Here is a 20,645-nt window from a genome sequence, read left to right as displayed (position 1 = left end):
AGAACTAACACAACTTTATTTCTCCTTTTTCTGTTGATGGTTTGAGGTTTACTGACCTGCAGGATAAACTCAGTTTGCCTTGAAGGACTACCACAAACTGGCTTTACATTTCTTAATTCCTTGTCATACCAAAGCTGTGATGTGTATACAATGGCCAATTTATTGGTTCCTGAAAATGCTTTGACCATATTAACCTCTAAATCTTATGCTTATTATTAAAATGCCTTTTACTCCTCTCCAATCAGGATTTTACATATTCTTCAAGGTCGTAGTCAAATACTACCAATTTCACAAAATCCTCCTTGACTACTGAGATCACATTTTCCTTCTCTAAACTTGTATGTGTATTTATTACTCAAACCACCTATTTGGTTCCTAACACATATTATCATGCTTAGAGGCATTGTTTTGTCTAATCTTCTTTATGTCTGACAAGGATTAGCAGGATGTGGGATATAGAGAGTTGACATTCAATAAATATTGGTTTATAGATTCTTTGGAATCATATCTTAACTCTGTGACTTTATCAGTAAATACATTTCTTCCAGCTATTACACGTAAGGAAAGAAAACATGTGCTCCTGAAACCATATTATTGTTTTGAGGATTTTGACTACCTCCACCTGTTTATATACATACTTTCAAAGATCCTAAGCATGGAGTAAGCTAGAAGAGTGGACAGTAATTACTTGTTAAGATTGTGAGTCTAGCGTTTTACCAAACCTACCCTGGAGTGGCCTAGTACTGTGCCCTACAAGAATAAACAGCTGTGTAGCTAACTGCGTTAACTCGACCACTGCCGCTATCATCACCATCTGCCTGTGAGCTGGAAAAGCTGCACACGGGTTTCCTGCATTTCTTGTTGTATCTTGCAAAATGAGCTGATCCTGTGTATATTTCACATATGTACTTTCACAGAAGTCATGAATATTTAATAAGGTTTTAACAAATCCTTGTCCTTGTGGATACTGTTGGGAGATGAGGACAATAAGCAATGACATAGCAAATAAATATATGATAGGTAAAGGCCATATGTGCTATAACATAGAGCAGCTTGGGAAAATGAGGCATGGAAAGGTAGTGATTTGACCAACGTGAATAGGAAAGTGAATGCTCAAGCCTATCTAGAACTCTGGTCCTGTTTGTCCCTGCACTTTTCTTTGGACTACACTGCTCCTGGAGCCAGGGGCTGTTTCTCTTTCTCCACATGGATTGCGTCTTCATGTGTCAGCCTTCTCCCTGGTATTTGAAACTGAAAGACTGTACCTGATCCCACGTACTGAAAGCCATGTCTTTAGATTTCCCCAGTGCTGTGGTCTGATCATTTACTCTTTCTATTTTCTGTCTGTTTCCAAGAGAATTTGGGCTCCACCCTAATTTGTCTTTAAGTCTGACTTATGATATTCTTAATGATAAATTTATTTTCTTTAAAGCAATGGAGTAGGGGTGAGTGGCTGGGATGGATGGGTAACTAGAGTATGACCTGAAAGTTTTCTAGGAAAACTAAGGTAAGCTAAACAAAACTAAGTTTCTATCTTAAATTATTTATTTATTTATTTATTTTCATTGCTATGAGCTATGAATTCAATTTTATGCTATACCACAATTTACTTTCCCCTCTGGTATCAATGAGCATTTAGGTTAATGCTAGTTTGTGCCTCTTTTCTATAGTAACATTTATGTTAATGCTGGGTACATCACTAAGCAATGAAACTGCTGGAAGATAGGATAGGTATATATTTAACTTTATTAAATACAAAAAATACTATTTCCAAGGAGTTTTACCAATTTTTACTCAACATCAGCAGTATATGAGTGTTCCTTTGTCAAAATGTGGTATTGTGGGATCCCTGGGTGGCGCAGCGGTTTGGCGTCTGCCTTTGGCCCAGGGCGCGATCCTGGAGACCCGGGATCGAATCCCACATCGGGCTCCCGGTGCATGGAGCCTGCTTCTCCCTCTGCCTGTCTCTGCGCCTCTCTCTCTCTGTCTGTGACTATCATAAATAAATAAAATTAAAAAAAAAATGTGGTATTGTTCAAATTCTGATTTTAAATACTCTGGTGAGTGTAGAGTGGTTTGTTGCGGTATTAATTTACATTTCGTCAATGACTAATACTGTTGAGCATCATTTTGGATATTTGGTGACCATTTGGATATTCTTTTTGTGAATTGCTTTTTCAAGACTTTTATCTTCACTCCCTCCCTCCAGAAGACAGACAATACAATCAAAAATTGATAAATAGTATTGGGCATATTGGATATCTGTTTTGTAGATTTCTCCCACTGTGTGGACTGCCCTTTCTTAATCATGTCTTTAGACGAGCAGACATTTTAAAGTTTAATTCCAACTTATCAGTCTTTATTGTTGTTACTTTGCCTTGTTTCAGCAATCTTTGCCTATCCCAAGGTTAAAAGATATTCTGTTCTATTTTTTGGTAATATTTATTGTTTATCTTCATGTTTAGGTTTCTAATCTATGTGGAACTGATTTTGTGTATGGTGTGAGGTAGGGGGTCAACATATGTTTTTATTCCTATAGATATCCACTTGACCCAGTGCTAGTTATTGAAAAAGATTATTCTTCCCCACTGTATTACAGGGACACTGTTGCTTATAAATCAACTGCCTGAATACAAGCGGATATGTTTCTAGAGTTATTATTCTGCTCCATTGGTCTGTTTGCCCTTGAGCCAATACTTCACTATCTTAAATGTTGTTGTGGCTTTATATTAAGTCTTGATAACTGGTAGTGTTACCTTCAATAGGTAGTCCTTCAATAATTGTTCTATAGGATTGTTTTGGCTGTTCTTGGTTCTTTGTACTTCCTTATAAATTTTAAAATCAGTTTTCTATTTCTCAAGAAAAAGCATGTTGAAAGTTATATTGGGATTGCATTGAATTTATAGATCATTTCAGAAAATCTTTACAATACCAAGTCTTTTAAGCCATGAGCATATTATGATCACCCATTTATTCACATCATTTTTAATTAATTATTAATGCTACATAATTTTCTGTATAGAAATCTTATTGACTTTTGTTACATTTATTTCTAGGTTTTTAAGATTTTTTTGGTGCTGTTGCAAATGGCACATTTTTAAAATGTTTATTTTCTAATCGTTTTTTTGTGAGTATATAATACAGCTGGCTTTTTGTATTGACCTTGTATTTAGCAGCCTTGCTAAATTTACGTACTGATTTTAATATTTACTATATCCTTATTTTTTCACCCATTCTAGTAGCTAGTCAAGTTGACTAGCTCCTATTCAAGAACAGATGCATCCAACATGTTGTCAGAAACTGGCCTGAAGAGTGGTCACTAGCTATTCAAAATGTCATTTCCTTAAAAGGCTTGTGAAATTTCCCTGTTTTTAGATTATTAACCTAACTCGAATTGTGGGGTTTATCCCTGGGAAGAAACTGCTTAAGGAAAACAGCATCCATGGAGATAAAATTATGCTAACTACTACCTGTCAGTACACTTGGTGAGATCAATTGAGATCTCAGACACATACGTCACTTCAATTATATCACCAGGAAGGAACGTCATGCTATGTGGTTTTAGCCAATGGTTAAAGACATTTTAGAACAATTTTATTGTCTCTGAGCTCAGTGGCAGAAAATATTTATAATTGGAAGAAGGGGCAAAGAGGCACAAATAGTTTCAAGGTACTGATTTTCCTAAATCACAGAACAATATGATACTTAAAATATCTGAAATCTAATGACAATGATTTTACTAGTTGCTGTCAAAAGAGGACAAAATCAATTCAGATGCTGCCATAAGAAGCCAAGTTGCCTACCTGTATTTAAAATATGATAAAGTCAGGATCCTTGGGTGGCTCAGCAGTTTAGCACCTGCCTCGGGCCCCAAGCGTGATCCTGGAGTCCCAGGATTGAGTCCCACATCAGACTCCCTGCATGGGACCTGCTTCTCCCTCTGCCTGTGTCTCTGCCTCTCTCTCTCTGTCTTTCTGTCTGTCTGTCTGTCTGTCTCTCTCTCTTTGTCTCTCATGAATAAATGAATAAAATCTTTTTAAAAATGTGATAAAGTATTGAAGAAAATAAACATTTTAAGAGAATCTTTATGTTATATTGGGCGAGATAAATATTTATTCCCTTGGTGCCATTAGTTTTTGCTGTATAACAAACCATCCCCAAACTTAGTGGATTCAACCCAGCATCCATTTATTTATCTCACAATGCTCTGTGTCAGCATTTTGAACTGAGCTCAGCTAGGTGGCTCAGCTGTATGGGCCACACTCGGCTCATTTTTTCTGGTCTTGCTTGTGAGTCTCTGGTCAGCCGCCAGGTCCTCTGGGGAATGAATGACTGGTCTCAGATGGCTCAGGAGGTAGCTCATCTCTTTCCATGTCCACGTGGTCTCTCTTCCTCCACTAGGTTCACTTGGCCTTGATCAAACAGGGAACCTGATATCAGCAAGTGGAGGAGAGCACACAGGGCTGCTTCCTGAGGTTTTTTGGGCTTCTAGAGGCTCAGGATCAGAAGGCACACAATGTCCCTTCTGCCCTATTCTGTTGGTCAAAGCAAGTGGCACAGACAACCAGAGGAGGAACAGACTCCTTTTGAGAGGCAGAGTAAGGTGGCATTTTCTGATCACCAGCTACACTCCCCATATGAGAAACTATACTGCCCTATAGTGTATTTTTTTTTTTAAGATTTTATTTGTTTGACAGAGAGAGAGAGAGAGCAAGTGAGAGAGCACAAGCAGGGAGAGTGGCAGGCAGAGGGAGAGAGAGAAGCAGACTCCTCCCTAGCAGGGAGCCCAACATGGGGCTCGATCCCGGGACCCCGAGATCATGACCTGAGTTGAAGGCATACACTTAGCCAACTGAGCCACCCAGGTGCCCTGCTCTGTAAAGTATTTTAAAGACAGAGGTTAAATACTGGTTGTTTCAAGTTTAGGTAACTAATAAGAAAAAGTAAGGAATTAAATGACTGCGTGTGTCGGGGTGTTAAAAGCCTTCTTGATTTAATAATGGAGGAAATCCTGGAGTGAAGACTGAGGGATGAAATGTAAAAGATAGTTCAGACCAAAAAGCTAATTCGGGAAGCTAGCCAGCAATTGACTCACAGCAGGACCTAGCTTCTAAATCCTGAAATAAAGGAGTTTTGGATTATGGGGACGGCTGTGTTTTCTAATAGTCTGGATGCAGTGTACTATTGGGTATTAGTATCACTGCTAATATTACAAGGATTAAAAGGGTCAAAACAAGACTTTGATGTACCAAACTTCAGAAACTTTTATTTAAGTGTGTGTAAAAAAGCCTTCCCGGAGTCACAGATTTAAAAGTGTGACTACAGAGATTCAGTGGGCCTACCATGTCTTTGTACATGAAAGCAGCTTTTTTTTTTTTTTTCGAGATTTCAGGAATGCAAATGAGAACTAACATCAGGTACTTTACTTTTCAAGTAAAAAATCTAAAGTGTTAAAGAATTAGATTTCTCCGGTTTTCTAGGGCCTGTTGCTATCTAGGAACAGAGAACAGTGATCCAAAACATTGAAAAGCGACACATTATTTCTGGTTGTTTTAAACAGAATTGGGAAAGGGAGAGTGCCATAGGATCCTTGAAAAGTGAAACTGGGAGACTTTCATAAAGGGTCAAAAGACTTCACAACAGAGTACAATGGCAGTGTCCAAATAAGTAGAATGGAAGGCTCTGCAGAAGCTTGGAGCGGGGTGGGTGGTGATGGGAGAATTGCATTTTTAAAACCATTGGCACACAGCCACTGGAGTCTAAATATAAATCAGACCAGACCACGTCACTCCATAGCATAAAGCCCGCCAGTGTCTTCCCATTGCATTTCAAATGAAATCCAATCTCTGCAACGTGGCCTGCAGGTCCTGTGCAATCTGGACCCAGCTAGCTTCTCCAGCCTACGGCACATAGCTCCCTGTCCTGCTCACTGGGCCCCAGCCTCTGCCCTAGACAGTCTGTCCCTTAACCTGGAAAGCTCTTCTTTTTTTTCTATCGCCTTGCACCAGAATGTATCAGGGACCTTGTTGTCTCATGCATTGTTATGTCTCTCATACCTATCACTATGCCTGGTGTTCGGGAGGATTCATGGAGCAAAAGAATGAAGGAATTCATTTTGACAACAAAAACACAGTTGATGTGTAAAAGTTATTCTAGCTCAGGATACATGGTTTACAATTATAAAATGAAGACATTGTATGAACATCTCAAAACACAATGTCTGTTCTGCTCTCTGTGTTACATCATGTTGACATCAGCTGCCACATAGAGCCTTTAATATTTGGTTATTACAGCAAGTGTTTGACTCCAGAAGGGGTTTGGAGGACACATGAGTAAAAGCTCCCTTTCTTTATCCACTGCCACCTGAAACATACGTGAAAAAAGTCCAAATTGTGGAACATCTAAGACAGTGATTTGTGTGGCCTGGGAAATAATTATAGAACTTCTGTTTCTGTTTATTTTTTACCTCGTTTAGAAATGTCTAATTTTCTGTGTTTGACACTATATGTAGTTTATTAGTAATATAATAGGTATTTAAATACATGTTTTTCACATGCATTTTTAAACACGCACTGTATTTGTGTAGGGCTTGTGTGTACCATATTTATGTATGGGATGCACACACCAGTATAAGGTGATAAGTTTGCAAACAATGAAGATTTATGCTATGAATAGTTTTGACCCTAGTCACCACTCTATGCAAGAAAGTGAGCATATTTTCTAAAAGCTTAGCTTTGCAAAAGATTTTTACTAGGTGATGTGATAACACATCATGATGGTTAAATCTATGATTTAAAAAAACATTAGAGGAAACATAATAAAGAAAAGGGTCAGTCTATTAAGTGTGTGAAGGAAACGTCATTGGACATAGCCCAAAAGGCAAAAAAATTCCTAAAAAAAAATGGCATTTGAATTTGGGGCTTGATCCCCCAGCACATACCGACCATGTTCCTCCATCTGTCTGTCGGCACCATCCCCCGTTTGCTCCATGTTAGTACCTGGCTGCTTTCCTACTTTGGAATATAAAAAGGTTCGAAAGGTTTCTGTGATGATATCTGAACATGGCAGAGAAGTTCGGTTGATGATGACATTTTCTTTCTAGTCACATGCGCCACTCATTTAAGAGTTTAGTTTAGTTTAGTCAGTATCAGTATCTAGAAAGTTTGGTGGTGAGGAAGTTAGTACACCTAGTTTGCAAGTAGGCTTTAAATGACTTTAAACACTCTTTCTGATATTGGTCTTGTGTATTTTGTTTGAGGATTTTAAAGAAGTATAATAAAAATGGCAGTATTTTACAAAAGCCTTTTTCTGGAGGTCTTGAATAGATTTTCTATAAGAGTGACTCTGGGAAAAATATTTTTTTTCATTGCTGACACATCTTGGTATGGGGAATGCATAGTGCTTTTATTGCTGCAGGAAATTTTTGTACTTTATTATCAAATCACTTCATAATGCCAGCTGCTTTGAAAAATAGCCATTGTGTGTCTTCATTTCTTCTTTCAACACAGCCATGTTGCCCTAAGCAACTTTATAGTAAAGAGCACTCGGGCTGATATCTTTCCACCTGGATAACTGTCCTGTATAACTCTGTGAATTCACCATCTAACACATCTTTACTTATTTCTAGTTAGTCCATATATATCCTTGCTAGAATTTAAATTAAAGAGAAAAACCCCATAAAAAAGAACTTGATGGCAATATTCAAAATAAGTATGTGATATAATTGTGTGTCTGCATGTTATTAACTCAGTTACTAACTTGTGAGAATTTAAAAAAATCTGCTTCTGGTTAATCATTTCTACTTCTAAACACACCTATAAACTCTTTAACTCTAAGATACTCAATTACACAATAATGGGTTATTGAGTTAAAGATTGACCTTATACAGAAATTTTGACTCATGGTATAAATTTTCATTTGTGAATTATTTATCCATCTCGGGCAATGACTTTCAAATACTTTTACCTGGTGAGATTCTTTCATCCTTCCTTCCTATACCTCACTTTTAAGGTTTTCTTCCTTCTTCATGGAAATCCTTGTACTGTCTCTCAGCCAATTAAGGGAGAGACTTTTTCTTCATGTTCCTCATTTTAGAACTTACCATGGCTTCATCTAAGCTAGGTGTCTCCATTAAAGTAAGTCAGAGATGATAGAAGCTTAATGAAATATAGATATGAGGGACTCCTAGGTGGCTCAGCGGTTGAGCATCTGCCTTTGGCCCAGGGCATGATCTGGGAGTCCCGTGATCGTGTCTCACATTGGGCTCCTACATGGAGCCTGCTTCTCTCTCTGCCTATGTCTCTGTGTCTCTCATGAATTAAAAAAAAAAAAAAAAAAAGAAAGAAAAGAAAAGAAAAAAAGAAATATAAATATGAGATATAAAATTGGTCTAGGTTGTAAACACTCGTCTGAGACTAACCTGATGTGTATTTTGAAATTATTAATTCCGTTATGTTCTTTTGCTTCATTCATTGCCTGCTAAAGGAGGGGGTTGAGCAAGTTGACCTATTTTTTTTTATGATTTTTGTCAAATTATGGTTCCATTCAAGGAGACACATAGATGTGAAGAAGGCTCTAATAATAAAGAAGAATGCAGTATTACTGAATATAATAAATAGGCAAGGTGAGAGAAGGTATCTGTGTATATTGGGTATCCGTGATTAATATTTGTCTTCTCTACCTTTCTTTAGGTTATATTTCTATTTGCTTTAATAACCGTATGTCTGGTTTCTCCACATAGAACCTAATTCAGAGATTTTTGGAGAGACACCAGCTTAAGTCATGAGGTCAATATTGGGAAAATGAAATGAATATTCCTTAATTCTACATTCCCCAGCCATCACGATGACCTCTCACCATTGTGCTTTCTATCTGTTGCTGGCAGTGATTTGAAAGAACATTCCTTGGAACGGAGTATTTCCATCCTGGGACTGTTCCCTCAGAGAAGAGCTAAGCTCCCAGCATGAGAGATGGGAGCCACTTCTATTCACTGACAGACATCGATGCAACAATGTCTGCCCCATTTAACAGATTCATTCTTTTAATTGGTGACAATATTTATGTCGCCTAAGCCTGTGAACTGAACTTCCCATAAGGCAAGCCAATTTCAATTCTAGTTTAGGACAAAAAGGGAAATTTGGGAGTCATCCATAATGTTTGACTGCCATGCCCAGAAATTCAAATCTGTTTTGAGTTTATATACTAAAACTGCACTGAAAACACCTAAAATTGTTTGGGTTAGAAAACAATGTACTAGAAACAGGCCTTGAAAATTCCATTTTTTTTTTTTTTTAATTAAAAGTTTTCCTCAACATTAGTGAACTGTCCTAAGACAGTGTTTCCCAACTTCAGCACTGTTGACATTTTGAGCCAGGTAATTCTTTTTTGGGACAGGGCCGATACTGTGCCTTGTAAGATATTTAGCAGCATCTAGCATCCCTATCCTCAACCCCTTAGATGTCACTAGCACTCTCCTTATGTTGTGACAACAAAAATATCTCTCTAGACATCACCAGATGTCCCTGGGGAGGCGGCAAAATCATTGTCAATTGAGGGCTACTGTCTAGGGCTTTGATTACTCCGAGGATGGAGTTACAGATCTACCACCTGTAAGCAAAATTGGTTTTCATTGAGCTCTAGTAAGGAAGGATTTAAAAACGTAATGTATAGGCCCTCATTTTGTCTTTAAAATCTTTTCAAGGAAAAAAAAAGTAATCAGTGCTAAAGGGAATAGTAATTTCCCCACCAATTTAAAAATTTACTTTTCCTAGTAAATTAACAAAATATATCATGTATTGCTAGATTTCTTTTCTACTATGTGTTGATGGAAATAAATAAAAATTCACATAATATATTTTTAAAACGAAGTCCATTTTATTTATTTATTTTTTTTTAATTTTTTAAAGATTTTATTTATTCATTCATGAGAGACACAGAGAGAGACAGAGAGGCAGAGACACAGGCAGAGGGAGAAGCAGGCTCCGCGCAGGGAGCCTGACCTGGGACTTGATCCTGGGTCTCCAGGATCATGCCCTGGGCTGAAGGCGGCGATAAACCTCTGAGCCACCGGGTGCCCAAACTAAGTCCATTTTAAACAACTAATATTTTGTGTGTGTGTGTGTGTGTGTGTGTGTGAAGGAAGTAACATTCTTTTTGATTTTAAGATAAATAAAATCCGGTATAGTGAGTTAGGAATGCTGATTTCACATCCATTTAAAAATGCCCGCAGTTTAAAATAATAGAGTCTCTTCCGTTTGGATAAGAAGTGGCTGGATTGAATATCTATCTTGTGAGACTGATCAGTTACTCACTTTTAATATGTGTTTTTGGAAGAATAGAACAAATAGCAGAGTCCCAATAGCATGTTGAATAGACTTGTACTGGAACTTTTTCATTGCCAGTTTCCATCAGCAGCATGTGAAACTAGATGGAGGTAATCACGTGCAATAATCATTTAAAGAAATTAGATGCTTTAGAGCTATCCTTTTCGAATCAGAATTATAGTTGTATTTTTAAAGGGAAAATAGCTAGGCCAGAACATAAGGTGGGTTTTTTCCTTCTTTATCTGTTTATTTCTTGTCATATTTCACTTTTACTTCTTGAAAGAGAAAAAAAACGATCAAAGTTAATATCATTTTGTCATTAATGAAAGTAACTAATATTCATGTCTGCCTCAAAATGTAAATTTTAACATCTTGTAGAGATGTTATCGATAGTAATTTGGAAAGTGAGTCATATTATATTGAGCTCAGATAATTTGCTTTTCTCTGTATATGTTAAAAGAAAGAGCCTTTTATAGTATCCATATTGGTAGATATTATTTTAATCTTCAGATATTCTTATAATTCAGTTGATTTCTTTGAAGAATTACTGTATGCTTACTTAGAGTCATCTGGTATCTTCCTATTAAGTCATAGCCCGTGCCAAAAGTGAGATGATTGAGTTATTGCTTTGTATTTAAATGTGACATAAAGTCTCTTTATCCCCCCCAAATTTTTGCCATGTATTCATGCTTAGTCCAAAATACTGAAAAAAAAATTTTTTTTTCTATATGACATGCTATTATGTGAAAGAGCATAATTTTGAGAGGATTCAAGTTTTACTCATAAAAATAATTCTTCATGTCCTTCAGATTTGACTGTTTCATCCAGGCATGGATTGGATAAATAGTTAATTTATCAGTGTTTAATTTATCAGTGTTTTATTTAACTTAATAGCCTTTATCTACTGTCCTTTTTCTCAGCTGTTTTTCCATGGTGGTTTTTGAGGCTTCCGACACTGCACGTATTTAAGAACTGGCATAGGGACACCTGGGTGGCTCAGTCTTGAGTGCCTGCCTTTGGCTCAGGTCCTGGGGTCCTGGGATCGAGTCCCACATTGGGCTTCCTGCATGGAGCCTGCTTCTCCCTCTGCCTAGGTCTCTGCCTCTCTCTCTGTGTCTCTCATGAATAAATAAACAAAATCTTAAAAAAAAATCTTAAAAAAAATTTGGCATAGTCCTCACTCATATTAATCAATTGAACATGACCATTTCATAATGACACCACAGATCACTTCCCATGGATGTGTATAAGTATGCTTGTCTTGCCTGTGTATGTGCCGTGGCACAAGTTTGCTGTTAGAAATTCCCATTTCTGTTGCATCCCAAGGAAGGACATTTCACTAGTGAGAAATAAAACTTTTTGTGCTATGATAGGAATCAAAAATGTTTCTTTTTAATAACAATATTTCCGTTTGGACCCTTTCCAGTTATATACTTGACCACTTACTGATCCTTCACATTCTGTGGAGTGGTTTTAAAAAAAGAGAGACACTTGCTTTTCGCCAGGGCATGGGACGGGGATGAGGAAGTGAGTGGCACAGAGGTTAAGTGGGTTTCCTCATATAACACAATGAATCTTTAAAATCCGATTATGAGAAAGCCAGGGCTGTGAGGACTAAGGGTTCCCAACTCACTGTTTCCATCTCCAACCCCCAAAGCCATGCCCTGTTTATATCTGTCCTGTTCCCTGCCATTGGACACATAACCAGAGTGTGTGCTGTCCAGAAGGGCAGCCACTCACCACATGTGGCTACTTAAATTAAATCTAAATACAATAAAATGTTTACTTCCCCCGTTTCACTATCTATGTTTGAAGTAACCAATTACTAGTGCACATAGAGAACATTTCTATCCTGCAGAAAGTTTTATTGGATAGCGCTGGAGGAGTCTTGTCCTCGCTCACAATAAAATATTTAGGTGGCTATCTCCTAGTGGAAAGCCCTCATGAATAAATGAAATGTTGAAAATTTATTTTTGTTTTTTCTTGTCGTGTCCTTGTGTTGTAACTGCACTGAGGGCAGGGAGTTCACAGATGGCTCTCAGAATCCTCCGCCAGGTTGCTAGAAACTCCAGGCCCCTCCGCTCCTAGCGTCAGCCACCACAGCCCTACTTATGCCTGTTTTACAAATTGGAGTTTCCTGGTGGCACATCTTGTGCACAAATGGTTGTTTCTCTTAAATGATTGGAAACCTGCGCTAGTCGATGTAGAGAGACCCGGCTGGTTTGGGAAGTTGATAAAAAGAAGTCACATTTTGAGACTTCCTCCTTAGCCCACCATCCCCCCCACTGCATGGATACCTCGGTGGGTAAATGCTCAGTTAAGTATTACTGCATTATGATCATTTCTAAGATGTCTAGAATTGAGAGCAGGGTGTTGTTCAATAAGCCCAAAAGCAGTAACCTGATAAACAATGAGATAAACAATGATAACTAGTTTTCTAGGACAGCAGGATTTTTTTTTTTTTTTGTCTTGTGGAGATTTTTTTTTAAATGAAACATTCTTTCCCTTTCTCTCCCTCTTTTCAAAATGATTTGATTCTTTAACTTCCTTCTAGAGTGACCGATGTAACTTTTAAAAATTATTTCTAAACTCAGGAACTCATGGATTCTTACTTAGTAGGATGTGTTTCAGTTAATTGTAGCTAGTATTGCTCTTGCTGCCAGATTTTCCTACATTTAGCCTCATCACCTTGACTCCTTGTTTTTGGATATAACTAGTAGTTCCTGACAACCTCTCTGCTTCCTTGTACAAGACGTTGCACACTCATTTTGCATATTTCCTGCATAAAATCTGTAATCATTCATTTTGCTAAGGGACTCGGGGTCTTATTTTTAAAGAAAGAAAAGTTCCATTTTGTCTTTTTTTTTTTCTGTTATGTTAACGTAATCTACAGAAACACTGCACACCACAATACAGAAAGCCGAAAAAAAAAATCCTTCAGATTCATAGTAGTTTGAATATGAATATACTTGTAACCAGAAAGGGTTACAACGTTAAATTGAAGAGTTGAGTTGATGGCAGCTTATGTGATCACTTGACACAGTGATTTGTGAAGGCTTTTAGGCAAGTGCGTTCGTTGTGATCCCATTTCAAATCATGTTCTGCACCCTGGCCCTCTGTACCGTTAGCTTTTGTAATCACACATGTACAGAAGTACAAAAGTGAATATTCGGCTAATTGAAAATAAACAAAATTATTGTTCCTTAAGATCTTTGTCCTGTAAGCAATAAGAAACCGGAGAGCTTTAAATAATTTTTTCACTTTATTTTAAACTTAGCTAGTTTTTCTCGCAGTTTTATCTGCATGTCCCAGTTAAGGAAAGACACAAAGGGCGAGGCGTATAAAAATCTGAGTTAGCCTCCGCTTGGGGCTATTGGACGCGCACATAATAATTAGTGATGTAAGGTAAACTATGGTACTTTGCATATCTCTGGACCCCTTTTCCTGCTCTTTTCATTGCAAAGTGCTTGGCAACCCTTTCTCTAGGCTAATGGACATGCCTGTAATACTCACTCATCCTCATTATTTTCGCTGTCAGTGTTTCCTTAAAAATCCATTTCCCGTGTTTGTTCTAAAATTTAAACTCCATGTTACTGATATGCAAGCCAGCATTTCCCCTCTGGCAATGTTTCTAAGTAATCAACAAGATATGAAGTGGAGATTAGCTGGAATGAACATCTAGCATAGGTCTTATCTTCACACCTCTCAGCTCCTCTTGTCATCCGGCACCAAGGACACAGGCCATTTGAGTATAAATATATATGTTCTTTAGCTGCACTCATTCCCAGACCCTATCATTGTTTTAAGTCCAGAGTAACATTTGTAGGTTCATTTGGAAGAATTTGGTCTTCTTAGGCCATCGCAGTCGGGTAGAGGAAAGAGCCAAATCACTTCTTCCCTGTGAGAACATTTCATACATCTACATCTCTGTGATCGCATCGAGTCATTATGTAGCAGTTGGCTCTGATACGCTTGCACAGACACAAATTGAGTCCGACAGGACTGATGTCTCCTAGACTTTCCTGTCATTTGAAATGCTGGCATGAGGATGGGAACAGTGGAAGGGGGAGGGGAGCAGAGCTGATTCCTTTAGCATGCTTCCTATGAAGTTTTGAGAATTTAGCATTTGAGAGCTGTGAACTGCTTGAGAAGTTATTTTCCAGATGAGATTGATAACAATAGCAGATTTGGAGCAGCTGGCTAGCTTTTGGTTTCAAGTAGATGTGTTTCAAAGTATAACTTGCTGCTTCATGCCACCCACAAACCTGTTAAAAATAAAAAGGGCTAGCGAGTGGATTGGTAATTACAATGATCCCCCACCCTTTCTTGTAGTTTTATCTTTCCAGCATTCAAACGACACATGCATAGTAATGAAAAAGATAAGATCTTTAAAAAAATTTTTATTCTCAGGCTCAAGCTCAGTTTCAAAAAATACAGACTAGAGTATCAGCATTACAATACTTTTTCAAGTACGAGTTATTTTAGTGGATTAGGTTATTTCTGGATATCTCTAGTATTTCCTGTCAAGGATTTTGTACGTGTTTCAAATATTCCAATATACAAGACTTAAAGGTATACTGTTTCATTTGGCAAAAATTCATTCTGATTGTCACACTCAGGTTCTCACAATAATAGAGGAAGCAACAGCATCCGATGCACTCGGGCTCTCTGTATTCAGAGCCTACTCTGTATGAGATGCTGTGCTAGATTTGCTGAAGGTTCCTATAGGAGCAAATATTTATCACTTGAAGAGTCATACTTCAAATTAGTGCTTGAAGCAAATCAGTCATCGCTTCCCTTCTTTTCAGTTCCCACCCAGACCACCATTGCTCTGTGGTCTGAGTTGCTTTTCACCAGGGACTCTTGCTCCGGCCTAATGGTGCCGCACTTAGGTGTCTGTTCATCTCAAAGCCAATTTTCTTATTCTTTTGCTCTGAAACACTAAGTAGCTTTATTCGTGGTGTGCTGACTTAGATCGGCATTCAGGGCTCACTATGATGTTTTCGTTTCTTCTTCTTCTTTTTCTTTTTTAGCCTGAACCATTTTCTTTTGCCTCATTTTCTTCTGGTTTCCTAATGAATTCATCACTGCAACCCAATGGTCTCAATGTGGTACCTGCACCAGCTGCATCAGCATCACTCAGGAGCTTGTTACACATGTAAATTCTTGGACCCCTTCACAGCCCCAGTGAACCACAAACTGGGAAGTGGTGCCCAGCTATCTGTTCCCTGCCCCCCACCCTCAGCTATCTGTTCTAACAAGCTTTCTAGGTGATTCTGATGCATAAATTTGGGAAGCCCTATTTCAGCCAAACCTGGAGACTCATCTTTTCCAAAGTTCCTTTCCCACTGCCCTGCCTTTGTATGGAATTTCTGGAATGCTTTTCCCTCTTGGTTAAATCCTGCCTCTACTCCCAGGCTCCCTTTGAGATACCGCTTTATCTATGATACCACTCCTGATCCTATCTTTTATGGCATTATTTGGTCTTCCCTTCCTGGCACTCATCACTTAGGAACTTATATTAGTCATCTGATGTATCTGTTTCATTTTTCCTACTAAACTGAAAAGTCATAGAGGATAGAGTCTAACTCATTTTTGTACTTCATGGCACCTTATAGTAAGTGCATTTGTACGCACGCAGTAGGCTCTCTAAAAATAGTTTGTGGCTTATCGATTTTACATAGAAGATTGAGAAAACTAAGCTACTGCCCAGGAGACATATAAAAATCCTGTTCAATCAAATAGGCTCGGGCTAACTATTGTTTTGACTTATTGAAGCCAAACTAGACTTGAACATTGATGTGCCTTCAGGGAAGAAGCCAAATGTGCTAGTGTAAAAAATTCTAACCTCTCCTATTTAGCTGGAGAAGTTGAATTAGCCCTGTCACTTCACCTCGTGCCAAGAAAGCAGCTTCTATTATTCTGTCAATAATAGACTTTTATCCAGCACGGTGGAGCTTCTCTTAAATCTTCCCCATAGCACGGCTGTGCTCTCTCCCACTGATGTATTCACATAGTGTTTCATAAGAAGTGACAGTTTCCTTCTCACACAGCACTGCCCAAAAGGTGGCAAGAGCGGAGCGTGGAATTCAAGGTGGTTCGCTTTAGCATAGGCCGACGACTGGAACGAGATGTGCGAGGGCTGCCCCATTTTGCAAACCAAGGCACTGGGACGCCTGGGTGGCTCAGCGGCAGAGCATCGGCCTTTGGCCCAGGGCGTGATCCTGGAGACCCGGGATCGAGTCCCGCATCGGGTGGGCTCCCTGCATAGATAGAGCCTGCTTCCCCCTCTGCCTGTGTCTCTGCCTCTCTCTGTGTCTCTCATGAATAAATAAATAAAACCTTTAAAGAAAAAAAAAAAACAAACAAAAAACCCCAAGGTACTGCCCTTCTACAAAAGCATCCCGGTTACGGTTTCTGGTGTCTTTACAAGGGATTGCGTCTCTTGCGGTGGTTGTGATGGAACAGGGGGAAAAGAGGAAGAGATCTAAGCTAAGCGTCTTTGTGTTTTCTCTCCTTTTCTCTTCCTCCGCCCTTCCAGGCTCTGAAAGTGTTCCAGCTGGGGTTTCAGACCGGACCGACTCGCTGCAGCTCCCGAGGCGGTGCCCGCAAGGTGCCAGCGCGCGCTGCTGCGCCGCGGCAGGATGGTGCCCGCAGGCCGGCCGCTGCTGCTGCTCGTCGCGCTCCTCCTCCGCGCCCAGGCCGAGAGTAAGCCGCCCTCCCTCCCCTGCGGGCCTGGGCCCCTGACCCGTGGCTTTGTTTGCAGCTGACCCCGGGCTCCGCGCCTCTGAATGCGTTGCCTTTGGAAGCAAATCCCGAGACACTGTGGGATCCTCCTTGGCTACCCGCCAGCCTCTGAAAGGGATTATTGACGTGACTTCCTTACCATTTCCTCTCTCTTAATGCCCCTTTTCTCGTGCATCTAACTGCTCCTACTGTTTTGCCCCCCCCCCCTTTTTTGATAGTCTTACCAGCCCCGTGGCAAAGATACCATGAGACCAATGATACAACAACTCAAACCGGTTAACCAGTTAGTTGATGGTGCCAATAAGTAAAGACTGTTCAGACCCATTAGACTTTTATTTAGTTTTGTGGATATTTCTCTGTTTAGAAAAATGCACAGTGTCACATTGAGCCCAATTAAACTTCCAAGCCCCTTGTAGCTGTCATAGCAGCTGTTCTAATGTACTGTTTCCGACAGCTGTCGTCGAGTACAGTATTCAAACAAATCAAGCAGAACTGACAACTTTGTGGCTGGGTGAAGGGTGTAGAAGTGTGACGAGAATTCTGTGGAGTGCAGACACCAAAGTTTGGTTTATTGGACTCAATTTATGAAACTGAGATTGTGGTCAATTAGCTTGCCAATTAATGAGAAGATCATATCTTCTTCCTAATTAGGAAGTCATTAGGTCTACCTTGTTTACATATGTTCCTTTTCCCATCTGGCCTGTGGCCTTTTGGAAGAGATAGTCCTGGAAAAAACATGTGTCTCTGGTGTGGGCTCACCGACGTGTCTGGTTTCTCCAGACTGGTACAGCTCATGAGTGAGTTGGCCATTCTCTTTGGGAGTCCCCTGGTACTATGAAAATGTGGAACATCTGCAGTCATTAACTTTTCCCTCTGCTGACTGTTTCAGTGAGATTAAATTTGACTCATGTTGAGGATGTTTCGAAGACAAGGATCCTGTGTCGTGTTGGCCCCTACCTATTAATTGAATTTTGACAAAAATTTCTTCCATAGCAGCCAATTTCTTTCTTTAAAAAGGGGCTCTGTTTTTTAAAGAGAGTTTTCCAGGACTGAAAGGAATCACGTTAATAACAGGATACATATGGAACACGCATGTTTTAAGCACATTCTCTGGTTAATAATGTATATAGTCTCCTAATTAGCACTTGAGAGTATGGGTTTAAGGTGACGCCAAGGAATGTCTAGGACAATGCCAGCAAATAATTAACCTGGAAAAGATTCAAATGAAAGATGCTTTTGTTATTTTAAAGCCATTTGTGTCAAAATCTATTTTAAAGTTTTAATCTAAATTTAGTTTATTAAAGAAATCAGGCATATGGTTTTATTTTTCTGTTTTGGCTAGAATGAAAAAGTATGTTGTTTTACAATTGTTGATTTTTGGCAAAAGCATATCAGCACCCTGGGAATCCACTTTAATTTCAGATCACAGTTTTAGAGATCTCCTTAAAGTTACTAGATATAATTATCATATATCCACAAAGTTATCCTTCTGGATAGGTAGAAATGTCGTTCTACTTTTGTTTAAATCTCTGGCGGAATGTGGCAGACTGATGTCAAGTACTCTTAAAATTGTTTTAAAACAGTCTACACTACAGATGACCGTCACCTACTCCCCTCTGGCCTATGCCTCCCTTCTCCCTCCACCTGCCCCCTTCACCACACTTCCTCTAAAGCAACCTTACAAAAACGGAAAACAAAGGCCACATTAACAACTTTTAGTTAAATTAAGATGTTTACCAGGCTATATATTTGTATGACATCAGCTTTCAACCTCAAGATGTAACCTGAAAAACAGTCTATACTGTCTTGTTCTTCCCTTTGCAACTACAGAAGGGGGCAGACTTTGCCAGATTAATTTGTTTAGTTTTGCCTTTGTCTACTTAGCCTTGGTTTAGTATGTTTTCCCTTCAGCAGATCCCTTTGGCACTGTTGAATAGGATGTATAGCCTGAGAGTTTCTGATGGAAGAGGAGAAATTGGCCATATTTCTTAAGGTGCCGTATTTTGAAATAAGAAAGAACATCCCTTATCAATCTATTGGAGGATATTCATGGCACATGAAAACACGTGGTAGAGTTGGAGATAGGATTTTAGTAACTTAAGGATGTTCAAAGAATAATTGGTAAAAAAGGATCTAGATTATCACCTATCAAATTGTGCCACTATCTTTTCATAAAACACTGAAAAAGCCCAGACATCATAAGTAGCATTGAAGAAGAATTAGACTTTTCATCATCATATAAATATAGTATTTCTGAAGCTTTCACTACAGGGGTCACTGGTTTGTTACCCTCTGTTTTGATTAGCACATTTAGCCATATTCTTCCTTTTACATAATTGTGTTTTGCATGTATACAAGGTATCAGGAGTTCTATTACAAGATTTGATAGTAATTTGTCAGAGCCATTTGAGAACTATGAAATAATTTTTTAAAAATTGTCTTCCCATTTGAGAAAGAAGACGGTGTGGGGGTGGGGAATGCAAAGAAGCCACTCTAGCTTACCACGCTGATTTAATGTGTTCTGCTCACTGCCTTTTGAAATGATTAACTCCAAAGAGCCAAGGAGTCAGGATTATCATCTGCCATGTGGAAGTCACAGTAAAGTGCTAGGTGTGATGTTGCATTAAGTAGGAGAGCTCTTATGAGCCTTGGTTCAAACCCAGGTTGAAAAATTGTGATAATATCCCTTTAGCAGAAAATTATAGTCTTCGCCAGTGCCAATTTAAAATGGCCCACAGATCCCCATTATTATTTGAAAAGGCTAGATGTATGCATGGATCTTATTTCTTTTCATCCCTGTCTCTTGAGTGAAATCATTTGGCTTGTTGTTTCTTGAATGTGTGTACACACGGTAGAGCTGTGGTCTCAGTATAACTTCTGTTCAAGCACAAACAGTAGTACTTCTTCATGTCAAGCCAACCAGCTTTCTGGTTTAGGCAGTGGCCCGATTGGGGTTCATTCTGGTTTAGGCAGTGGTGCGACTGAGGTCAAAATCTGGTTTAAGCAGTGGTCTGATTGAGGTCAATTCTGTGATAACATGCATGCACATTAAAAGTAAATTTATATTAGTGACTTCCTGGGGTATTTTTCTTTTGGGTGAATTTTCACAAGAATTTCTGGTAGTTTTATTTCATGTGTAGCTTTAGTTTTTCTTTACTAGTCATTTTTTGTTTGTTTGTTTGTTTTACCTGGTTGTGGGCTACAGACCTGCTTTTAGCACCTTCTTTCATCAAATTTGTTTCACTCTAATGAAATCACTGACTGCTTACTGTTACATTCTAGACTCAAGTTTACACTTTGACAACGGTAATTTGACCTGAATGCTTATTGGATCTTCATTAGAAACTCAAATTTTGATAGTTTAATTCCTCGAATGGCTTAGTTCATCCATTTTCTGTTGATTTTTGCATTTTTCCATCTCAGATGATGAAAGCTCCCTCACTTTCCATCCCTATCGTAAGGAAGCTTCCTGTAGTCCCTATCTACTCACTATATTCCTGTCCTACATGAAAGCAATTAGTTTTTCTTCCTTTTGGTATTCTATTATTATTGGTGAAATTCCTTTATTTCTTTGGC

At 38.9% G+C, this 20,645-nt stretch overlaps 1 protein-coding gene across 47 annotated transcripts in view; it reads left to right on the top strand.

The window, feature by feature from the left end:
* Positions 1 to 20,645, top strand: part of PTPRD (protein tyrosine phosphatase receptor type D) — a 2,163,408-nt gene that overhangs the window by 1,746,279 nt on the left and 396,484 nt on the right. For all 47 annotated transcript variants that reach the window (XM_038552342.1, XM_038552385.1, XM_038552349.1 and 44 more), the window contains one exon: positions 16,864 to 17,030. In XM_038552342.1, the coding sequence (XP_038408270.1) occupies positions 16,967 to 17,030 (64 nt within the window). In that variant the 5' untranslated portion in view covers positions 16,864 to 16,966. The remainder of the gene's footprint in view (positions 1 to 16,863; positions 17,031 to 20,645) is intronic.

The sequence above is a fragment of the Canis lupus genome, chromosome 11 (assembly GCF_011100685.1).
Source record: "Canis lupus familiaris isolate Mischka breed German Shepherd chromosome 11, alternate assembly UU_Cfam_GSD_1.0, whole genome shotgun sequence".
Lineage (NCBI taxonomy): Eukaryota > Metazoa > Chordata > Mammalia > Carnivora > Canidae > Canis > Canis lupus.
Note: the sequence above shows the minus strand (reverse complement) of the source record. Positions and strands in the feature narration are given on the sequence as shown.